General features: G+C 39.5%; 1 protein-coding gene across 6 annotated transcripts in view; it reads left to right on the top strand.

The window, feature by feature from the left end:
- The window catches only part of LOC140205228 (MOB kinase activator 2), a 207791-nt gene extending 183181 nt beyond the window's left edge, over window positions 1–24610 (top strand). For all 6 annotated transcript variants that reach the window (XM_072272650.1, XM_072272647.1, XM_072272648.1 and 3 more), the window contains 3 exons: window positions 401–494; window positions 14978–15102; window positions 23882–24610. In XM_072272650.1, coding sequence (XP_072128751.1) covers window positions 401–494; window positions 14978–15102; window positions 23882–24147 — 485 coding nt within the window. In that variant the 3' untranslated portion in view covers window positions 24148–24610. The remainder of the gene's footprint in view (window positions 1–400; window positions 495–14977; window positions 15103–23881) is intronic.
- The last annotated feature ends 494 nt before the right edge of the window (window positions 24611–25104 follow it).

The following is a 25104-nucleotide window of genomic DNA, read 5'->3' as shown; positions in this document are numbered from 1 at the left end:
ATGAGCTACAATCTTTTAATTATCTCCAGTTTCATTGCAGGTGCCTTTTCCAGACAGTGCCAACTTGCCTAAAATTGTTTTTCTTGACCTCTTGCCTGGCTGGGTTTATATCTTGTTTTGCCTTATAATTAAATTTAGAATATCCTGGTTAGAATTTTAGGTGTAGAATTTTTCTAAATATATATTACTAAATGATTATATAATCTTAACTGTTAGAATTTTTGTTTACTGTTTACAATGCCATCTATTCATTGAAAACTGATTACTTAACATCAATATATTGAAATTATAAGAACAAAATTTAACTTTTCTTCAATCCTGTTTTTTGTGTTTGATGGAATGATCTGCCAAACAAATATTTGGTAGCATGTAACATTTTCTTTCCTTCCCAAATTTTTAGCAACAACATTCTTCAATCACATAAACCTTCAGTACAGCACCATCTCGGAGTTCTGCACTGGAGATACGTGTCAGACGATGACTGTGTGCAATACGTAAGTATAATTTGAGATTGCAGAAGTTATAATCGTACATTTTTAAATGTTGATAGTGAAATTTTAGTATGAGTATGTATTGACATCAATACATATACAAGTACTTACCTTCAGATTCTCTTTATTCCACATTTGTACACTATGCTGATGCATTGAAGAAGTAGTGTAAATCCCAATATTGTTCTGTGACTAATCAAAAAAATGTATTTTCAAAGATTCGAAATTGCTTATTGACATCCTTTATTGTACAAGTGTAAAGGAGAACAAATGATTTTTACTCCAGATCCAATGCAGCATAAAGTAGCCTAAAGTACATAGTTTTTTTTTAAAAAAAACACAATAAATATATAAACAATCTTATAAAATACCATGTAATTGTTATATACATAGACCGATTGTACATAAATTAATGCGAGGTGATATGTATGTATTGGTGGTGGGGTGGGTTATTGTTTTCCTTCAGTTTACTAACGTTATTAATTATCACCATATGAAAAGCATAGCAAAAGATGCATTTAAATGATAGCATTGGCATGGGGCAGGAGGAGTCCATTTGATCTGTCAATTCTAACCCGGGTTCTAGAGGAGCATTCTTATCAGGCCCATTTCTGCTACTCTTTCATCATAGTCATGCAAATTATTCATTCTCAGGTCCCTTTCCAATTCCCTTTAAAAGGCACTGATTATTTCTGTTTCCCCCCTTCCTACAGGCAATGAATTCACCATCTGCTAATGAGAACAGCTTCCCTCTATCTACCTTCCTAAACCAGTCATGATCTTGTAGACTTCTATCAAATCTCCTCTCAACCTTCTTTGCTCCAAGGAAAATAATTCCTGCTTCTTCAGTCTAGCCTTATAGCTGAAATATCTCATCTGTGGAACGTGAATATATGGATGACATTAATCCTTGGTAAATTGCGTCCACATTTATAATTTCTTAAAAATTTATTTACATCTTAACGGTTGAAATTGAGATGCAAAATAATAAAACATTGAAGATCCTGGATATCTAAAATAAAGATAGAATGTTGAAAATGGCTGGAAGGCCAGGTAGCATCTATGGACAATGAAACAGTTCATGTTTCAGTTCAAAGACTCTCAATCTGAATGGGAAAATAAAAAAACAAGGTTAGCTTAAAATTGCAGAGAGCATGGGAGGGATAAAGGGGATATCACTGATTGCTGAGGCCAATCCACATTATCTCAATATTTTATTGAGCTATCTTGTTAATAGATGGAGTGTAGTTAGCAAGAGGGAAAAGAAAAGGACATTGTAAAGCTCTGAAATGCAGGCAAGTGTTTTCACTGAATCCAAAGCTCAATGGCAGAGTGATGGAAATGCGGAATATATCACAAATTTGAGTAATTTACCTTTTCTGCTTATCAGAACTGGTCAGTTACATTTCAGTAATACAGGCTCAGATTTTTTCCTGCATAAAAACTGCCTTTTAGCTTTTGGTTTAGCAACAGATCTACCATGCATTTGTTAGCTTAAATATGTTCCTTTCTTTTATTTCCTCTCATTCTAACTGATCTCATTCATCTACTAAGCAAGATTGGCGCAATAACATTGGGATCATGGCCTTAGCCTCTCAGAGGTACATCCATACATCTCCTCCACCCTCTTTGCAACTGTAATTTCTTTTGTCACTTTCCTAGTGTTATTGAAGGGTCTTTGGTCCTTTCTTCTTCCATAGATGCTGCTTGACCTGCTGAATGCTTCCATTATTTTCCAAAATTGACAAGGAACTGTGCCATTTTGCTAACTTGACAAAGATGAGGCCTCTAAAAGTTTTTTCATGATTGCACATAGGAAGATACTTTCAGATGTTCCATACGCAGCAGCCACCCAATGTCAAAATCAGTTCCCCTTTTATTTAGTGTAAATATTACTTAACTCTAGATAATGCTACTCTTGTAATTGAAGGAATGTGAAGGTTTAGTCATAGTTGTTCCTCAGCTGGCTGTTGCATGAAAGAGTACATACATTTGAAGAAAGTTGTGGCTTTTTGAATTTTAAGGAAATGAACAGAATCACGAAGAAGCAGTTCTTATTCCATTACTTACTAATGCCACCGTTCATGCAGCTTCGCTTGTGGATAGCGATATTTTGTTGCATCAGTTCCACTCCATTATAGCCACAAAGCCAATTGACCAGAAGTATATCTAGGTTTTAAAATTCATGAAACTTTTCTCCCTTCATATTAAAGTTGTTTGATGCAAAGCATCAACACCATATTTCTGGATAGCTATTTTGTCCCTTGTTATTTTGTTATATTCTGTAAAATCCTCTTTTGAACATAGTTTGGCAATAGTTTCCCAGCTCAAAAGCCAAACATTCAAACGTGTGTATTCATGATGGACTGTCGGTGATAACTTAATACCTTGTGTTGAGTCATATTACTGAGCTTTTCCCTCTTTTGAAGCACATTAATTCTGCATTAGCTATAGGTGGAGATGTGCATAAAGATGTTGTAAAGCAAGAATTTAAAAAAGCGTCACCTAGGGTTATAATGCAAGCTCTTGTATCTGCTGTGGGGGAAACAATGATTTGATTTGTTCGTTCTTCACGTCTATAATTTAGAGTTGAGATGTGTAAGGCAGTCATTGTCTGATATTATAAACAAAAACAGCAATAATGCATGTGCCTTATTTGCTACAGTTGATAGTGTCTCACATCCTCCAACGTCAGTAACACCTGAACTGTTATGTAATAACCTTGCGTTCTGTCTTACTGACAAAATTCAGAAGATTGGACGTGCAGTTAGTGTCCCTGCATCAGGTCAGAAGTCAGTGTCATTCTTCCACTCATTCAGAACTAATTCAGTTAAAATGACACAATTCAAACCTATTGACAATAAAACTTGTGCTACACCTGAAATCCTCCTCCTGTTCCCTTGACATTTTGCCAACAACCTTTGTTAAGAATGTTTTTAATTGCGTGGCGCCAGACATTCTGCAAGTAGTAGTTCTTCTCTTCTATTGGGTTGCTTCCCAAAAACCCTGCAGGGGTTCTATAGAGGTAGTTATTAAGCCTCTTTTAAAAAAGAACAACTTAGATTCCTCAGTAATTAATAACCACAGGCCTATATCAAACTTACTATGTTTAAGTAAAATAACTGAAAAGGTTGCTTATCAGCAACTTAATAGCTTTTTGGCACTAAGCAACCGTATGGATGTTTTCCATTCTGGATTTCGACAACACCATAGCGCTGAGACTGTTCTGCTTAGAGTTTTAAATAACATCCACTTAAACCATGATGATGGTAAAATTACAGTTTTGGTTTTACTGGATCTCAGTGCTGCTTTTGACACAGTTGTCCGTGACATATTGCTGGACAGACTGGAAACTGTGTGGGACTTTCCAGTACAGTCCTAAGGTGGGTTAAATCATATTTACAAGACATGGACTGTTTTGTATTATTGATTGCTGCATATCTGACCGAACAAAAGTGATATGCAGTGTGCCTCAAAGGGTCCGTACTAGGGTCTCTTCTGTTTAACATGTACATGCTCCCTCAGAATCAGGTTTATTATCACCGACATGTGACGTGAAATTTGTTAAATCATGCTATGTAACAAAATATCTTACCTTAATTATGTGGATGATGCTCTGATTTACATAAGTGTCATCAAATGTCTATAGTCCCATATAATCACTAAAAAACTGTATTGAACAAATCACTGATTGGATGAGCCAAAATTTCCTTGTTAAGCAAAGAGAAAACTGAAATAATAGGTTTTGGTGTCAAAAAAGGGCAATTAAAAGTCAGTGCTCACTTGGACTACTTGTCGTCACAGACCACAAACTAACCTAGGCCTCTGACTTAAATTGTAGCTGCCACATTAGGACAATTACAAAGTCCACCTTACAAATATAGTGAGAGTTAAAGGGCGTATGTTTCAGCAAGATCTAGAAAAACTCAACCATGCATTTATTTTTAGGAGGCTTGACTACTATAATGGCGTTTTCACAGGTCTCTGTAAAAAAACATCCCTCAGACAATTGCAGCTCATTCAGAACACTGCTGCCAGAGAGTCCTCACTGAGACGAAGAAAGTAGAACACATCACTCCAGTTCTCAGATCGCCACACTGGCTTCCTGTCCATCAGAGGATTGACTTTAAAATATTACTACTGGTTATAAAGTATTGAGTGGTCTGGGGCCAAAATACATCCCTGATCTCTTGCTGCATTATGAACCTTCCTGAGTTCTCAGGTCACTTGTGGTGGGTCTGCTTACCGTTCCCAGGGTCAAAACTAAACACGGTGAAGCAGCTTTTAGTGACTATGCTCCACGTATCTGGAATAACCTTCCAGAGGATCTGAAGTCTGCCCCAACTTTAAGCTGTTTTAAATCAAGGCTTAAAACTTTTCTTTTTACTGTAGCTTTTAATTAGAATCTCCTGCACTGTAACTTCTACAAACCCGTTTTATTTTTCATATCTATTTTTTGTGTGATTTTTTTTCCTCTTGTATATTGTCTGAAATTTGATATTTGATTCTTATATCTTGTTCTATGTAAAGCACTTTATATTGCCTTGCATTTGAAAAGTGCCATACAAATTTACTTGCTTGCTTTTAAACCTGTTGACTTCTAGGAAATTAATTGCCACATCTCACAACTCGGATCTAAATTTTAGATCAAGTTTTTTTGTTAATATATTCTTGCTAGTCAAGGGTCGCAGGGATCACTTGATCAGGGATTCTTGGGCTTGTTTTATCCATCATACCTCATCTGATATTTCCAGACACTTCTGGCTACTTGCTAGCTCCAATTCATAGTCATGATTCTGCCTTCGTTAGCTGGATTAAAAATTAAAATATCGATTGCTCTTTCAAACTATTACTTCAAGCTCCAGTTTTTTCTCACACAATTCCTTCAACGTGTCAGAATTTAAAATAGTGCATTTCTAACTCCATGTTGAATTTCTATAAGAGCTTCAATGGCCATTATGGTATTGAATCGAAGACAGTGACAGTCTTGGTTTAATATGGTCTTCTGGTTCATGTGTTCAATTCCATCACCCTCTGTCCTGTATGCCTAATCGCATTTTCAGTATTTTGTTGGCTTGCCATCGGAAATTGTGTGCTACAATTGAATTTCCTGTCTGAACACCTCTTGTTCTGTGAGCTTTTCTGTTTCTACCTCCTCAAAACATTCTTCCCCCGGCTTAAAATCTTTTCAAATGTCTTGTTAAGATAGTTAGGTACTTTTAGTTAAGCTTGGAATAATCTCAAAAGATGTAAATTGTTGATTTGATCTCTATGAAAGAGCTGCTATAATTTAGATTTTGATTTGTATCACTATAATAACTTATTTTAACTGGGGATCTGAAGTGTGTGTTTTGCCACCAGTACAATATTGATAAACTACAGGTCCACAATCCCTTATCCGAAATCCTTGGGGCCAGTTGCATTTCGGATTTCAGACCCCCGCCCGATACCAAAAAACACATATGCTGAAGTCCCTTATTTAACCTGTCTCAGTACGGTGGACTTTAGGACCTGGCAGCGCACCAAACCTACGCACATCCTCCCGTATACTTCAAATCACCTCTAGATTACTTATAATGCCTAATACAATGTAAGTGCTATGTAAATAGTTATACTGTATTGTTTAAGGAATAATGACAAGAAAAAAATTTATTTCCAACAAAAACATTCAATAAAACGTAAAAATATACAGCTTAAGTGAACCGAATCAAACACATGTTAAATGACTTATTGGAATAAATGTAGAACGACACTGTCACTGTCACTATAAAACTTCAGTAACTTGTCTTTCTGTTTATTTAAATCGTATACAGTGGTAGTTCCAACATTATTTTCTTCAGTAAGATGCCGCACAGACACACCATGATCAAGCTTCTGCAATAACTCCACTTTCTGCGTTATTGATAATGATAGATGCTTCCTTCTCTTTTTCTCATTGTTACCCATAGGGGTATCTGCAGCTCTTTTTGACATTTTCACGGTGAAATTAAACACAAAGTCAACAGTGAACACAAAATATCAGCGAACAGCAAATGCACGTGTAACCAGTATGAGCGCTGAGCCACAACTGACGTCTGGCGGCCTCTGCTAGTGCTGCCACGTCACACCTGAGTGACGTCAGCTGTTGGCGAAAAAAACTTCGTTTTCAGAGCCTTATGGATTTCAGAATTTCGGATAAAGGAATGTGCACCTGTCGTTCTTATTTGCAATGTTTTCACAACCCAGCTGTGGAAACAGTGGAATATTTAGGGCCTCATTTGCTTCTACTCAACTTTAAATTTGAACTGTTGGTGAAATGAAGCTGAGGGAGAAATCCTGTAGTAAGTCAAACATTGATTTATTGATTTTAGAAGTACCTAAAGACTTGAGCACTAAACTGAAGGGACTTCAGAAATTAAATGGAGTTTGTAAGCTGCTGTTTCTCATGATTTGGCTAAAAATTAATGTAACTGTAATTTGTTATGTGAGTTGAAATGGCGGTTAATTAGGGGATCCTTCTGGAAGCTCACTGCCTGCTGTTAAAACAGAGCCCTCAGCAAATTAAAATATTTTGCAGATTCTGATTTAACCAAAGTGTTCTTTTTTCCCCAGCCTTGTCTCTGTTCCAGATCTCACTGAAGTCTGTAGGCCTTAATTTTGATGATTCTAAAGTCTTGGATAAAGAGCTCCTGTTAAAGTTATACTGCTGACATTCATAATTGCATTGTTTTTTATTTGGCTACTGTTCAATTTGATTGGTCTGCAGACATCAGGATAACTATGATATGAGCAGGCTGGTCAAACCTGTTTGAAAAACCTATTTAATTGCTTGTTAACAGACTATGTCACAGTGATGGATGAAGGGTTTTAAAAAGTGAATGTAGTTTCGCCCAAGTTAAAGTTTAATTTTGTTAGTAATTTATGAAGAAGCTTTTACACTGTGCTGTGTCAAGTTGAATCATGTAATTAATTATAAATGAATTGTAGGCTTTCATTTGATTTCTGAAGTTTTTCTAAAGAAGAAAAAACTTGAAAGCTCATGTTAGCTTGTTTAAAATTTAACCGTGTGTCCTTTGCTCTTCTCCTCCCACTGTTAGCTGTTTCCTGTTCTGAAATGACGGACAGTTAATCAGCAAATACAGCTATTGTCTAGCTTAATATGTTTGGGATTTTCGCCTCAGAAAAGGTACTTGTATTGTTGCACATCCTTACAGTCGATTTGGGGAAGATTTTACAGAACCATCATTGTTATTATCACTCCAGTGTCATGAGAATCCTTGTTGTAAATGGATCGGCCATGATGAAATGAAGGAGTAGACTCGATGGACCATATGGCCTAATTTTTGTTCCTATATCTGGTGGTCTCAAATAGTCCAAGTCTTGGGAAATATGCAAAAAGCAATTCTAGCACTGCTTCCTAGTAGACTACGAGTTTTTGTGCCAAGTTTGGGATAGTAATCTTCAAACGCCCTTTTTCCTCAGTTGTCCTGTTGAAGTAATAGAGTTTATTGAAGGCATTGGTGAATTTAATCACCAATGCCTCCCTTTTCTGGGATGTGACAGCATGGTATGGTAAATGGTCCACATTTTCCAGCATTACTGCCAAAATGATACTGTAGAGTAGGGACATTAGTGGAAGTTTCGCAGATCTTGAGTGCGAGGCCTGTCCTCTCATGCTTCAGTGACGATGAGAATCATACAGTGTGGAGAGAGGTCCTTCTGACTTGCTGAGCCTATGCTAACCACCAGTGACCTATTTGCACTAATCCTATACATATCTGAATTTATTTTCCCCTCTATGATGGTGACAATTTACACCAGCCAATTAATTTAACAACCTGTGAATCCTTAAACCATTACACTTATGGTGACAGAATGAAAAAGCTGTTACAATGCTCCAGGACATACCAGGACAATTTTCCCTTGTGCCATTGGCTTCTCACTTTCAGCTTGAAAATAACAAATGTACTTAATTTCTGTCAGAACCTTTAAAGTTTCCGTAAATACATACTTCAATTTTCCAAACACTAAGTTAAGAAAGGATATTTATCAATCATTTCAAGAGCTGCAGACATAACACAATGTCTAATGCCCCTTAAGATTTCACTTTTTTTAACCTTTCTAAATAATATGGTCATTGTGTCCCTGCTTTGCAGCTTTTGTGTAGATTTTGGTCTGTTGGAAGTGCTTTTTCTGATCTTCCATACACTTGTGCAGCAGGCAGTTTGTGCACAGCAAGGTATAGAAATAGAAAACCTACAGCACAATGCAGGCCCTTCGGCCCACAAAGCTGTGCTGAATATGTCCTTACCTTAGAAATTACCTAGGGTTACCCATAGCTCTCTATTTTTCTGGGCTCCATATACCTGCCCAGGAGTGCCTTAAAAGACGCTGTCGTATCCACCTCAATCACCGTTGCCGGCAGCCCATTCCATATACTCACCATTCTCTGAGTTAAAAAAAGAAGTACACCTGATATCTCCTCTGTACCTACTTCCAAGCACCTTAAAACTGTCCTCTCGTGCTAGCCATTTCAGCCCTGGGAAAAAGCCTCTGAGTATCCACATGATCAATGCCTCTCATCATCTTATACATCTCTATCAGGTCACCTCTCATCCTCCGTTGCTCCAAGGAAAAAAGGCCAAGTTCACTCAATCTATTCTCATAAGGCATGCTCCTCAATCCAGGCAACATCCTTGTAAATCTCCTCTGCACCCTTTCTATGGTTTCCACATCCTTCCTAAAGTGAGGCGACCAGATCTGAGCACAGTACGCAGGGTCCTGTATAGCTGCAACATTACCTTTCGGCTCCTAAACTTAATCCCACGATTGATGAAGGCCAGGTATGCTTTCTTAACTGCAGAGTCAGGTCTCACACAGTGTTCAGAAACATGACTGATGTGCTATCTTAATATCAAGATACTGGGAGAACATCCCCATCATGCACTTAAGTAAAATGTGTTTGGGATTATTTTTTAATTCCCCCAATAAGTCAGAGATGGTTTTTGATCCAGATCTTGCCCAAAGAGCAACACCTGACAATGTGACACATATTAACAGTGAGTTCTAGTTTCAAATGATTGTATTGATCCCTGAATTGGTTAGACACCACAATGTTTCAAATGTACACAGAGACAATGCTGATACTATCCTATTTTAGAGAGATTGATCTGCAAATTTAAAAAAACATTCTGTAGGCTATGTATTTTGGAATTTTACAATAGCAAAGTTCTGAAGCTCATGGAAGGATCTTGTTATTAATATTTGGCAGAGTAATACTGGTTATATATACATGATACTGTTTTCTGCTCTCTGAAGCTGTTACTGAGGTTTTACCAGTGCTTTGCCAAATAAGGGCCATTTTTATATTGCCAACTTTCATGAGAGATTCTTGTGTTCTAGGATCCTTCTATGGTTAAAGTATGTTTTCTTAAGTGCATGATCTCTACAACTGTATTTTGAAGCCTTTTTAGGTCTTGCAGAGTATTAGAAACTTGTTGCTATTTGGAAATACAAAGTTCCTTCCATTCATCCTTTGCTTTTACTTTCGCTAAGCAGTGCCAAACATTCTAGTTCTTCCCGGGCATAACTTGAAAATATAGTAGGGCAAGAATTCAGTACTTTGGAAGTGTTGGAAACGATTTGTTATATGTAATTGTAAAGATAAAAAGTTTTGAGTAGTCAGTTTATCTAAATCTAGGGAAGTTTTATTTCCTTCAGTCTGTATTTCCAATATTATTCAACATGACTCTGAATGAAGGCCCATTATTTACTGAAAATAGGGTTTACATCCCTGCATATTATTTATGTCTAGTAAATATTGCTGTTGGAGTATTGTTACCAGAAATATTAATACTGAGGTCAAAGGTCATCTGAAAGGAAAAACCTGTACCTTCCACTTAAAACAAAATCTGGTTGAAATGTGAACGTACTTCTTGAAAGTTATCTCCTTCTGCAACACAGCAGGTGGCCATCAAGTATATAGAGTAATTCTTGCTTTGTGCAATCACTGAAACCTCTGCATACAACATATTCAAAACAAATTAATCCAATAGTTAATGTGTATGTTCAGGTTGATGCATACAATGTAATCCATCATCATTTTGCATTTATTTTTGAATAAAACTCAAAACTAATGAATTGTTAAATTCTGAGAGGCAATTGTATCTATGCTTAATTTTTAGTTAAAAGCTGTCAGATTATAGATGCTAGCAGTACACACAAAATGCTGGAGGAACTCAGCAGGCCAAGCAGCATCTATGGGGGGAGAAAAGTACAGTCGACATTTCGGGCCAAGACTCTTCATCGTCGACTGTATTCTTTCCATAGATGCTGACTGGCCTGCTGAGTTCTACCAATATTTTCTATGTGTTGCTTGGAGTTCCAGCATCTACAGATTTTCTCTTGTTTCAGATTATAGATTTTTTTTCTCTTTGCCTGTTGAAGGAAATCTTAACATGAAGTTTACTTAAGACCTAGCCTGAAATTTAGAAATACCTGTGCTGTCTTCCATTGGTGTAGCACACATGAATGCTCTGATGAAAAGCAAACATAGAGTGAAAGGGCACAGCTAACATCATTGTGAGAAATGGAGTAGCTGGGTGAAGATCAAAGGGCAAATTTGAGAGAGCAGCTCGGAGATATATTAACAACCATAAAGGCTGGTAAGAAGAGGAAACTGGATGAAGGAAGTATTGTGAGCTGTAGTTTCAAGAAAGAAAATTATGAAATCTATATCTGGAGAGGATGTGCTGAATTTCAGTTTAACAGGAGAGTTAGGTTGCATTTGATGACTGACTGCATACCAGCTGCATATAAGATTGAAACCAGAGATGACCTGTCTCCCTCTTGCTTTGCCATTCCCCTGTGCTCTCCTTTGCTTTTATTTGTTCCCCAAATGCCAAACTGTCTCCATGGACCCCTGTTCTTCTTTACTCTCTTCATTATCCAGGGTATCTGTGTTTTGATATGACATTCGGGTCTGAATTTGTTGTTAGCCTGTGGCTAAATATTTTCCTGCTACAATTGCAAGCTACTGCATGCAAAGGTGCCATTGAATGGGGAAGGGCTGGCAGAGGAATGCGGAGGGGAATCAGCACAATTATTTTTCATGTGAAATTTGAGATTCTTGTTATCTGTAATAAGTTCTGACTGAAATGATTCAACGTGACTGATATTACTTGGTAATTTGTTGCCTTAGGTGTTTATAAAGGTATTTAAATAAATTTTTTTGAATGTGTTAAATTTCTGGTTTTCTCTACCTTAGAACCACCCCTACCTTTCCCTGCTAAAACAAATCAAAACTTGTGAAAGGAGAAATTCTCATTTCAACTGAACACAACCTCAGCATTCTCACAATTTAGCTGATGGTGTTAGTGTCATAAGTTTTGGTTCGAAATTGAAATGTATAGATTTATTCCTGAAGAATCTGCTTTATTGTCACAATGACATTGCAAAAATGTTACCAACATTACTGTATCCTTGGGGTACTTAACCCCAGATGTTTGCAACCATCCAAAGAGGAAACTAACATCTAACTTCTGTTTACTGAATTTACATAGTATTTGAGCAGTTATACTGTGAAGGAAACAAGCTGTTCATTTTCTCTTGATAGTCTTTTTATTCAATGCCAATAAAAGGAAGCTCCAGATGCTAGAAATCTGAAATAACTTGAATATGTTCTTTTCAGAACTGTCAAGCATCAACTGATGAAAGAGAGAGAACTATTGAGAAAGATCTTTTGTCAGAACTGGGAAAAACAAGTCAGTTTTAACTTGCTGAGAGAGTGGGGTAAGAACTCAATAGGAGCAGGGATGACCCATGGGACCCATCATGGCTGATGTAATCATTAGCTGGGCCCTACCTATCTGCCTTTTCCTCCCCATAAACTCTTAATTCCCCTACTGAACAAAAATCTATCTATGTGTTTATATATTTATATGTCCTTGGGCAGAGAAATCACAGATCCACTACTCTCTTGGGGGGAGAAAAACAGATTGTGAGGTGATGTCCCCTTGTTCTAGTCTCATCTGTCAGTGAAGCCAACATTTCTGCCTCTATCTTATCAATCCCTTTTACAGCTTTATATTTTTCTACAAGATCCACTCTCATTCTTCTGATTTCCAGTGAGTTGTTTCAGGCAGCTCAGCACTCCTCATGACAGACTCCGTCATAGAATCATATAGCACTACAGTACAGAAACAGCCCTTCAGCCCATCTAGTTTGAGAGGGTGGGGTCTTTGATTATGCTGGCTGCTTTACTGAGGTAACAAGGGGTACTTACAGAGTCCATGGAAGCTAGCATTTTTAGCTGTGATGTCTGCATAGTCGGACCCAGGACAACTTCTAGAATTTGAAGCGCTCTACTTCAGCACTGTTGATGTAAACAGGCACATGTGCACCAGCCCCTGCCCACCGCTCCCCTTCCTGAAGTTGATGACCTGCTCTTTTGCTTAGGTGACATAGAGGGAAAGGTTGTTGTCACGGCACTATAAGTTCTCTACTTTCCTCCTGTACTCCAACCCACTATCGTGGTAACATTTGAAAACACGTGTAGATGGAGTTGGAGTAGAATTTGGCTATGCAGTCATGAGTGTACGGGGGGAGGAGAATAAGGGTGCTGGGGACATAACTCTGAAAAGCACCAGCACCAGTATTATCACAGTGGACAAGGTTCTACTTGTCCTGACTGGTTGCCATCTTTTTGTTAGGAAGTTGAGGCTCTAGTTGTAGAGGAGGTGTTGACTGCCAGGTTCGGTGTTGAGTTTGCTTGTTTCACACAAATTTTAGATGGAACTATTGCACCCTCTGTTTGTATGTGAAATTCAATTAACCTAACCTGGTTCCAGTGTTATATCCTTCAATATTCTTGTTCACTGCATTTGTTTTGCTTTCCCATATGATATGGGTGTATTTAAGACAAGAGATAGACAGGTTCTTGATTAGCCAGGGCATTAAAGGGTATGGGGTGAAAGCAGGGGAGTGGGGATGACTGGAAGAATTGGATCAGCCCATGATTGAATGGTGGAGCAGGGTCGATGGGCCAAATGGCCTACTTCTGCTCCTATATCTTATGGTCTTATGATTAATGTTTTAAAACTGTTTGCCACTTGTAATACATTATAATTGTAAGCTTAGATTGGTCTTGGGGCTCTAAGATTGTTTATGTGTACTATGCATTCTCCTGATGGAACTGAATTATATTTTCAGTCCACCTTGTTTTCCAGCATTATCTTCACGTGGCTTCAGATTTTTGCGCTTGATGTTGATTTACCATTAAATTGAGAATATCTTTGTGTTCGGTGGCAATAATCCACGTCTAGAGTTAAATGCTACTCTTAACCCTTTTTAAGTTTTTTCTGGCTTAGCAAGAATAATTGTATGCTTTTTTAGCACTTTAGACTTCTGTTTGGGATGAACAGAAGTGGCCAAGCCTTGGATGGTTAGCCTCTCTTTTTGTCACAGGTTATAGATGGCAGGAGTGTTGCAGAGCTACTGCATTCATAAATATTATTGTCCTTTTTTCATAGAATATAACAGACATAAATCCAGTTTGATTCCCCTCATGTCAAAGTTACATAGTTTGTTCACACTGCCTTAAACTTTGAACTTTACTGAGCAGTCTCCCATCTTATCATGAGGAAAATAGATGCTTTTCAATTGTGGACTATAAATGTAACAAAGTAAATTTACAAGGTAGACTTTAATTTAGCCTACGGGAAGTAATTGTGTTTCAGAATCTATTGACTGAGGAACAAGTTTTAAGGTTTATTAACAATGTAAACAATGTTCAAGATCAAAAATAATTATGACCGGAACAAACCTGTTATATAACAGGAAAAAGTTATTGCCTTAATGTTGCTGGTAGTGTTTGTAGATTTAGCAATGCTGATCTTTCTCAATTTCTGTTATTTTTTAATGAAATCTGAATGATTCACATGTCAGTCATCAATGAGTTGCTTTGAGACGCAGTAATGTTTAAAGGTAGTCACAGCAGCTAATTCTTGCACAGCAAGACTCAATAACAGCAATTGTAGAAATGGCAAGTTAAGCTGTTACCAGTGTTAGCAGAATCAAATATAGTGCTCGCAGAATCCAAATATAGTGCTCCTTGCATAGTACCAGAGGTTCCCAAACAAATATTCCAGGGCCTTGATTCCTATCACTAATGTTTCAGTACTTCCATGAATGCTGGTTTGTACAGTTTTTTTACCTTGGAACTTGAATACATAATCTAATATTAAGGTCAATGTTTCTGAACAAGGTAAAAATAAAGGAGATTGGTTGCTGATCACAATTTTTAAATATTTTTAGTGTCTTCAAAATTAACTCTGTACATAGTAAATATAATCTTCCCTTAACTTCATTAAGTTAGTTTTCATTGATGCTTGGCGCGGTGAAGCAAAGAAAGTGGAGAGCAAATTCCTGTTGTATGAAGCTTGTGACTAGAAAATTCAGGGTCACTGTGCCTGCATAGAATTAATGGATAACCTTTCTCTTCATAACAGGCAATATTATTGGTATGATGAAAGGGGAAAGAAAATCAAATGCACAGCCCCACAATATGTGGACTTTGTAATGACTTCTGTACAAAAGTTTGTGACAGATGAAGATATCTTCCCAACAAAATATGGTATGTTATGTAGTTTGTTTTTCCGTACATGTTTTTGTTGGTATTTTGATTTAAAAGCAAATGGTCCTGATGAAAAGTCATCTATCTGAAATGTCAGCTCAATTTCACTCTCCACAGACGTTGACCAAGTAATGCTGCTTGTATTATTTATACCTGCTGAATAGATATGTCTCAACATCTATTTTGTATGTCAAGAAAGATGGTTATGTCTTAATTCAGACATTGATCTGCGTGTAAAGAGTGGTTTTGATTGGCGTGGCATTGTTGAAACTCAGAATAAAAGTCAGCTTTATTAATCACCGACGCATGTCTTGAAATTAGTTGTTTTAGTCACATTCATAGTCAAACTTTATTGATCCCGGGGGAAATTGGTTTTCGTTACAGTTGTACCATAAATAATTAAATAGTAATAAAATCATAAATAGTTAAATAGTAATATGTAAATTATGCCAGTAAATTGTGAAATAAGTCCAGGACCAGCCTATTAGCTCAGTGTGTCTGACCCTCGAAGGGAGGAGTTGTGGCATCTGTACAATAAAAGAACAACAAAGTATCATTTCATCGACCGTTCAGAATCAGAATTATTGCTTTGCCCAAACACTTGTTTAAGCACACTCTTGGAAGACTGAGCTATGCAATTCTGGGTTTAAAAACAACCTATTTAGCTCCAAGTTACTAACCTCAGAATTAGCTTCCTCGTAGAATGAGAAGATTGGATGAGAATGCAGCTGCCATGGTAAGTAAGTTTGCAGACAGCACCAAAACTGGTGGTATAGTTTAAAGTGAGGTAGGTTATCTAAGGGTCATAAACACAAAATAATCTGCAGATGCTGGGGTCAAAGCAACACGCTGGAGGAACTCAGCAGGTCGGGCAGCATCAGTGGAAGAGATTGGTCGACGTTTCGGGCTGGAACTCTTCGTCAGGGGCAGAGGCCTCATAAAGAAGGTGGGGGGAGGGTGGAAGGAGAAGGCTGGTAGGTTCCAGGTGAAAAACCAGTAAGGGGAAAGATCAAGGGGTGGGGGAGGGGAAGTAGGGAGGTGATAGGCAGGAAAGGTGAAGAAGGAATAGGGAAAATCACAATGGGTGGTAGGAGGAGGCGGGACCATGAGGGAGGTGATAGGTAGCTGGGGGAGGGGCAGAGTGAAACTGGGATGGGGGAAGGGAGGGGGAGGGAATTACTGGAAGTTGGAGAACTCAATGTTCATGCCACGGGGCTGGAGACTACCCAGACGGTATATGAGGTGTTGCTCCTCCTTCATCATGGCAGTAGAGGAGGCCATGTATGGACATATCCGAATGAGAATGTGAAGCAGAGTTGAAGTGGGTGGCAACAGGGAGATCCTGTCTGTTGTGGCGGACGGAGCGGAGGTGCTCGACGAAGCGGTCCCCCAGTCTGTGTCGGGTTTCACCGATATAGAGGAGGCCGCACTGGGAGCACTGGATATGATAGATGACCCCCAGCAGACTCACAAGTGAAGTGTTGCCTCACCTGGAAGGACTGTTTGGGGCCCTGAATGGTGGTGAGAGAGGAGGTGTAGGGACAGGTGTAGCACTTACGCTTGCAGGGAAAAGTGCCGGATGGGAGATTCGTGGGGAGGGACATGTGGACCAGGGAGTTGCAGAGGGAACGATCCCTGCGGAAAGCGGAGAGGGGTAGAGAGGGAAAGATGTGCTCTGTGGTGGGGTCCTGTTGAAAGTGGCGGAAGTTGCGGAGGATAATGTGCTGGGTCCGGAGGCTAGTTGGGTGGTAGGTGAGGACAAGGGGAACTCTGTCCCTGTTGTGGCGGGAGGATGGGGTGAGGGCCGAAGTGCGGGAAATGGAGGAGATGCGGGTGAGGGCATCATTGATGATAGCAGAAGGGAAACCACAATCCTTAAAGAAAGAGGACATTTGAGATGTCCTGGAACGGAAAGCCTCATCCTGGGAGCAGATGCGGTGGAGACAGAGGAACTGGGAATAGGGAATAACATTTTTGCATGTGGCAGGGTGGGAAGAGGTATAGTCAGGGTAGTTATGATAGTCAGTGGGCTTATAGAAGATGTCAGTGGACAGTCTGTCTCCAGAGATGGAGACCGAGAGATCGAGAAAGGGGAGAGAAGTGTCCGAGATGGACCAAGTGAATTTGAGGGCTGGGTGGTCCTGTTCCAGGGGTAAGTAAGAGGAGGTGTCAGAGAGCTGCCGTTTGGCCTCAGTGAGGTAGCGGTCCATCCGCTAGACTACTACGGCACCACCTTTGCGCATTTGATGGTGAGGTTGGAATTAGTGCGGAGAGAGTGGAGGGTAGTTGTAGTAGTCTGGTGGATGGATCTCTACCTCACTGAGGCCAAACGGCAGCTCTCTGACACCTCCTCTTACTTACCCCTGGAACAGGACCCCACCAAAAAACATCAAACCATTGTCTCCCGTACCATCACTGCCCCTACCAACTCCGGAGCCCTTCCATCCTCAGCCACAAAACTCATAATTCCCACACCCCATACTGCTTGGTTTTACCTCCTCCTCAAGATCCGCAAGCCTGACTGTCCTGGTAGACCCACAATTTCTCCCTGCTCCTGCCCCACCGAACTTGTATCTGCCTACCTGGACTTCATTTTGTCACCCATAGTTCAGTCCCTCCCCACTTACATCTGGGATACATCCCATGCTGCCCTCCTCTTCAATAACTTCCAGTTCCCCAGTCCCGACCGTTTCATTTTTACTATGGATGTCCAACACTTATACACTTCCATTGCCCATCAAGAAGGCCTCAAAGCCCTCCGCTACCTTCTGGACAATAGACTTCACCAGTTTCCCACCACCACCACCCTCCTCCGGTTGGCGGAACTGGTACTCACCCTTAATAACTTCTCTTCTGGCTCTTCCCACTTTCTTCAAACCAAGGGTGTAGCTATGGGCACTCGCATGGGCCCCAGTTATGCCTGCTTCTTCGTTAGTTATGTGGAACAGTCTATGCTCCAAACCTATACTGGTACTGCTCCCCAACTTTTCCTTCGCTACATTGACGACTACATTGGTGCTGCTTCCTGCACCCATGCTGAGCTTGTCAATTTCATTGACTTTACTTCAAACTTCCACCCAGCCCTCAAATTCACTTGGTCCATCTCGGACACTTCTCTCCCCTTTCTCGATCTCTCAGTCTCCATCTCTGGAGACAGACTATCTACTGACATCTTCTACAAGCCCACTGACTCTCATAACTACCCCAACTATACCTCTTCCCACCCTGCCATATGCAAAAATGCTATTCCCTTTTCCCAGTTCTTCCATCTCCACTGCATCTGCACCCAGGATGAGGCTTTCTGTTCCAGGACATCTCAAATGTCCTCTTTCTTTAAGGATTGTGCTTTCCCTTCTGTCGTCATCAGCGATGCCCTCACCCACATCTCCTCCATTTCCCGCACTTCGGTCCTCACCTACCACCCCATCAGCTTCCGGATCCAGTACATTATCATCCGCAACTTCTGCCACCTTCAACAGGACCCCACCACTAAGCACATCTTTCCCTCTCTACCCCTCTCCAATTTCTGAAAGGATCGTTCCCTGTAAGCTTAAGTGCTACACCTGTCCCAACACCTCCTCTCTCACCACCATTCAGGGCCCCAAACAGTCCTTCCAGGTGAGGCAACACTTCACTTGTGAGTCTGTTGGGGTCATCTATCGCATCCGGTGCTCCCGGTGCGGCCTCCTCTACATCGGTGAGACACGACGCAGATTGGGGACTGCTTTGTCGAGCACCTCCGCTCTGTCCGCCACAACAGACAGGATCTCCCGGTTGCCACCCACTTCAACTCTGCTTCGCATTCCCATTTGGATATGTCCATACATGGCCTCCTCTAACTGCCATGATGAAGGAGGAGTAACACCTCATATACCATCTGGGTAGTCTCCAGCCCCTTGGCATGAGCATTGAATTCTCCAACTTCCGGTAATTCCGTCCCCCTCCCTTCCCCCATCTCAGTTTCATTCTGCCCCCTCCTCCAGCTACCTATCACCTCCCTCATGGTTCCATCTCCTTCTACTACCTATTGTGCTTTCCCCTATTCCTTCTTCACCTTTCCTGCCTATCACCTCCCTGCTTCACCTCCCTCACCCCTTGATCTTTCCCCTTACTGGTTTTTCACCTGGAACCTACCAGCCTTCTCCTTCCCACCCTCCCCCCACCTTCTTTATAGGGCCCCTGCCCCCTCCCTCCCTCCCTCCCTCAGTCCTGATGAAGGGTCTCAGCCCAAAATGTTGACTGTTCGTTTCCACGGATGCTGCCCGACCTGCTGAGTTCATCCAGAGTGTTGTGCGTGTTGCTTTATCTAAATGTCAACTGGAAAAATGGAATTTAACTTCTACAAGTGCAAAGAACTTTTGGGAAATTAAAACAGGGCGGGATTTACACAGTAAATCACAGGGCCCTGGAGCGTACTGTAGAAAAGAGCAGAGCTAGGTTTATAAGTAAATAGTGCCCTGAAACTGGTGACGCAGGTAGATGGGGTGGTGAAGATTGATGCTTAACCTCATCAGATAGGGCAATGAATACAAGAGTTAGAATATTATTTTACAGCTGTACATGATACTGATAAGACCACACTTGGAGTATTGCATGCAGTTTGGGTCACGTAGTTAATAAGGAAGGGTGTTATTTGAAGACATTCAGACAAGTATATGGATAGGAAAGGTTTACAAGGCTATGGGCCAGATGCAGGCAAATGAGAGTAGCTGAGGTACACGACTTGCATGAGGAGCTGAAGTGCAATTGCAAAGCAGGCACAGCAGCAGCTATATATTTTTTAAGAGTTTGACGAGTATTAGTATGTCGCCAAAGACACTCGCAGATTTCTACAGATACACTGTGGAGATCTAATGGTCTTGGTGAATTTCTTTCTCCGAGGCATTTGCTGCCAGCTAATGGAGGGGTTGGGGGTCAGGAGAGGAGGGGGACGATGGAACCTTGATAACATGGTCACAGAGTGTGGAGAGTATGGATCTGAATAAGAGAACCAAAAAGTCAAGGAGGAGCTAGTAAAGTTAAGAAGGGGCAGAATTGTAATTGAATTAGAATTGTTTTTGTTTGATTTGGAGTTGACTAAAGCAGGAAGGAATGTTCTGGGAAATTTTTGATTACCGAATGAAGTTGGCATGAGGAAAATTTTTAATGTAGCAATAAGTTGACATTGAAATATATGACATTGGAGGAACATTCAGTTGTGGCTTTCAGAAGGAAGTTGAATCAATATTTTCAAGTTGTAAAAAAAAAATTGTAGTTTTAGAGAAAGAGATGAGATGATTTGCTCTGGCAGACAGCTAGTTTATGTGCAGAGGTTGAAGCTAAATTCGAGTCTCCAGTGTTGTATGATTTTTATGAATCAAACCTTTGAAGTGAGAAAGCTTGGAAGGTTGGGGACTTGACCGAGCACCTCAGGCAATGTTCATCTCTGGGAATGTACAGGTCAAGTTTGATTTGCATCTGGGGATTAAACTGGTAAATCAAGATTTGTTGTCAAGCATTTGGTCAGATTGTGGCTGACTAACCAGTATGGTTTTGATCTTGATAAATCTGGATAATTTTTACTGACCCATAAATGCAATTAATAAAACTGCAGTAATGTGAAATGGAAGTGGTGTGGAAGAGATGGTGTTAAATGATGAAATTAAGCCTAGCAATGTATGTGTAGAGAAAGATAAAACTGAGTGATAGAGAGAAATTTGAGGGATTAGAATCAGGCAAGGATTAGAGTTTAATTATACTACAGGTGTCTGTGGTGGCTTGAGATCAAGTATTGTGAGTACTTGTTATAACTTGGAATAGAATTGGGAGAAGGCAGTGTTACAGGGAGTGTGGGCTAGTTGATTTCATTGAAAGGTAAGGCAATATAGAACACTATGGTTATTGTTATATTTATAGTCTAGATAATGCATTAGGCAAGAAATCAGTTTTAAGTTCCTGGGTGTCAACATCTTTGAAGATCTATCCTGGGCCCAACACATTGATGTAATTACAAAGAAGACATGACACTTCATTAGGACTTTGAGGAGTATTGGTATGTCACCATATACACTCGCAAATTTCTGCAGATGTACCATGGAGAGAGTTCTAACTGGTTGCATCACTGTCTGGTATAGAGGGGCCATTGCACAGGATTAGAAAAAGCTTCAGAAAGTTACAAACACAGTTAGCTCCATCATGAGCACTAGCCACCCCAGCATCCAGGACACCTTCAAAAGGAGATTCCTCAAAAAGATGGCATCCATCATTAAGGACCCCCATCGCCCAAGACATGCCCCTTTCTCACTATTTCCCATCAAGGAGGATGTACATGGGTCTGAAGATATACTCAATGTTTCAGGAATGGTTTCTTCCCCTTTATCGTCAAGTTTCCAAATGGACAATGAGCCCATGGACAATACCTCATTTTGTTTTCCTCTCTCTTTGCACTACTTACTTAATTTATAGTGTTTATGATTGTTTTGCAATATATTGTTGCCGCAAAACAACAAATTTTATGACTTATGCCAGTATTAAACCTGATTCAGATGTTGAAGAGGAGTGGAAAGAGGGTTAAATACCTTGTATAAAGAATCATCTTAAACTGTTTCCTTGATCCAAAATAAGTGAAAGGTGCACAATCCATAATTAATGTCACTGCTGTTTCTTGAAGTTCTATTGTGCCAGGTTTATCAAACGTGATTGGATTGCCTTATCACTCCTTTTATTTTGTTTTCCTTCCTCACTACCATATGGCAAGACTTAATTTTGTGTGGCATATTTTAGAAGCTAATCCCAAAAATATTTGGCCAGCCTTGTGATTTTCAGCGACACAAGTAATTAGGGCATGAGATATTTTTTTTAACGCCAGTTGCAATCATTCCTTTCAACAAAGAATGCATTATAAAAAGGTTTTGTTTGATTAATTTTCATGACACTATTGCAGAACAAGGAAAACAGGTTGATTGATACTTGGTCGAATTAATTGGCAGATCACTGAAGACTAAATGATACAAATATTTTTGGCAACTTCATGTAAGTTTTGTTGACCCAATGTGGCAGTGGTCCCCAACATCTGCGAGGAAATGATATGATTTAGCAATATGAAATGATATGAGTCAGCTGCACCTTTCCTCATTCCCTGTCACGCACTGTTGAACTTGAAAATAACGTATCAAATCATACCAAATAACACATAAAACCTAAAATAACACTAACACATAGTAAAAGCGGGAATGATATGATAAATACACATCCTATATAAAGTAGAAATAATGTATCTACAGTGTAGTTTTACTTAACAGAATTGGGAAGATTAAGCCAAAACCGATTTGTAGAAAAACAATCGGCACGTACACGCATGCACACGTCACACATGCGCACACAGGTGCCCAAGCAAGGCTTCATGGTCATGGTAGTCTTTCTTGGGGGTAAACACAAGTGTCCTGTATTTAACTGCTACTTTTGTCCCTTATTTGGGAGTGAGAAAGTTGGCAACCCTACTTGAACACCACCACCAACCCCCCCCCCCCCCACCCCCCCACATCAGCCGGTCCACAAGAATATTGTCAGTATTAAACCGGTCCGTGGTGCAAAAAAGGTTGGGGACCCCTGCAATATGAGCATAAGGAGAGAGATTGGGGTGCTGAACATCAATTGAAGTTGAAAAGGTAGGTATAAGTTTGGTACCGTGTACTGGTGTTTCTCCCTCTGTTGGCAGGTAATCTTAATCAGTAAAAATGAAGTGTGACAAACAGGTCAATTATCTTTATCTTTTTTTAAACCTAAAAGAATCACATTTTCAATTAGATTTTGAACCAAATATATGTTTACATTTTGTGTTCAATTTAGTTCTTGTATTTCAGAAGCAACAGCATACACATTTTGTGTAAGTGGCAATACAACCATTGGTTGTAGAATATATTTCTGCACTGTAAGGAGAAAATAAATATCCTATCTAATGTATTTTTAATTCTGGAATTTGATAATTTGATTGGTGCCATATTTGACTCCCAAAAGAGCTTTGGGAATGCACAATCCTGTACCGAAATGACTATTTCTAAATATTTAAATTATTCTTGGTGAAGTGCATAGCAGAAGTTATTTATGAATACAACTTAAATTTTGTGCATAAAAATTTACATTAGATTAAACCTATACTATAGGTTAATAAATTCACCTTTGCTAATTTTATTAATTGTTATATCTTGAATTTTGGTCAATGAGCATCTGCAGTATTTGTCATATGATTCAGCAAAAATATGTTTCCTGTGCCTGAAAGTGATGGAATGTAAAGTTTAGGATCTCTAAAGTTTTTTGAATTTGTTTGTTGTGCTTATCAGGAAGATCGAATTCCAAGAAAAGGACTGGGATTTGTTAGAGTAATTAGTGAGCTTCCTCTCCTATCTGCTCTGACTGCTTTCTTTTGATTAACAAGTCACAGACAGGAAGACAAAACACTTGGTGAAAGCACGAAAGAGAGTTAGAGCAATAACAAATTGGCTTTGCCAAACATCTGTCCCTATCCATCATATGTCATTAAAAGCCACTTCACCACTGGAAGAATGGTGACAACTGTGGTTGATTTTCTTCATTCTTGTACCACCACGGGCAGTTATAGTACTTGCACTTTCATGCAGGGATTGGCTCATTTAGTACAGTACTTAACTCAATAAGTATTTATTGATTAAGTGAAGGAAGTTTAGATATGTTCTTTGTGTTTGCTTCACTTTTTTTTCTGTTTCTGAGGAAGTCTAGTTTAAATATACTATTTTTAAACTTGTGTTGTTCTTTCTAATTGCAGGCAAAGAATTTCCAAATTCCTTTGAGTCTTTAGTAAAAAAGATCTGCAGGTATCTTTTTCATGTACTGACTCACATCTACTGGGCTCATTTCAAGGAAACTGTTGCGTTGGACCTGCATGGACATTTAAACGCACTGTATATGCATTTCATGTTATTTATAAGGGAATTCAATTTGGTAGATCCCAAGGAAACTGTTGTCATGGATGACCTGACTGAAATCCTTTACAGCCACGCAGCATCACAGAACCACGTCAAGGAAAGATGAGCCACGACAAAGGAAAGACATGCAATCATGAAGACTGTGGGACCTAACTGTGCAGGATTAAGTGTGGAATTTAATTTCACACTCTAAATGCGGTGTTTACTTCTAGGAAAGAACCACGTTTGACATGGGAAGATGTTGTGCAGAATGGTGGTACTGCCATTTTTAATATATTATGATATGTTATAAAAAAAAATGACTTTTAACTTTGAAGTGGCATGCTGGCAAACATGCTGTTTACTGCTTCTCCCCTACCGAGTAGGAATGAAATGGAATAGATGAGTCTTGGTTTTAACCCAGGAATACAGAGGTTTAAATTTGTATGGTCATAATCTTGGAATACTGGAGCTATCATGCTGCTCTGGCAACCAGTCAAGTACCTCTTCATTATTCGACTTGGACCAGTTATACACAACAGGATTTTTTCTTTATTTATCACATTCTATCTGCAAGCTCCATAATTGTATTTTAAAAAAAAACTTAAACTGCAGCTTATAACAATATTTTGGCTTGCATTCAAATCTGTGGGAAGATTCTTTATCCCCCTTGTTAAGCAGTTCTATAATCAGTTAATCTCGCAGACTAGCCTCAGTTTTAGAGAAGTAGTCAAAGCCAGTGCTGCTGGGAAGCAAAATAGCATGCAAGTTACGCACTGCAGTCAGGCCTGATTCAGTAGCATATGGGGGCCTTCCTCTGGCACATTTTAATGTTCAGCTCTTGTTGCTTCTCATCCTTGTACATCTGAGAAATGTTCCTGATCAGGTAGCAAGAAGAAAGTCAAGCTGATGTTCCATTTAAAGATGGTCACTTCAGAGTGTGTACACACTTTTTGTAAATATTGTTTAAGGTTGGTGTGTTGTACATGAATGCAAGTAGCAACTTTGGTTTGTCCATCTGTTCAATACTGATTTATGGTTATGTTCAGTTTCTGTTTTGCATCTTCTAAGTTTAGCCAAGTAG

The sequence above is a fragment of the Mobula birostris genome, chromosome 11, assembly GCF_030028105.1.
Source record: "Mobula birostris isolate sMobBir1 chromosome 11, sMobBir1.hap1, whole genome shotgun sequence".
Taxonomy (NCBI): domain Eukaryota; kingdom Metazoa; phylum Chordata; class Chondrichthyes; order Myliobatiformes; family Myliobatidae; genus Mobula; species Mobula birostris.
Note: the sequence above shows the minus strand (reverse complement) of the source record. Positions and strands in the feature narration are given on the sequence as shown.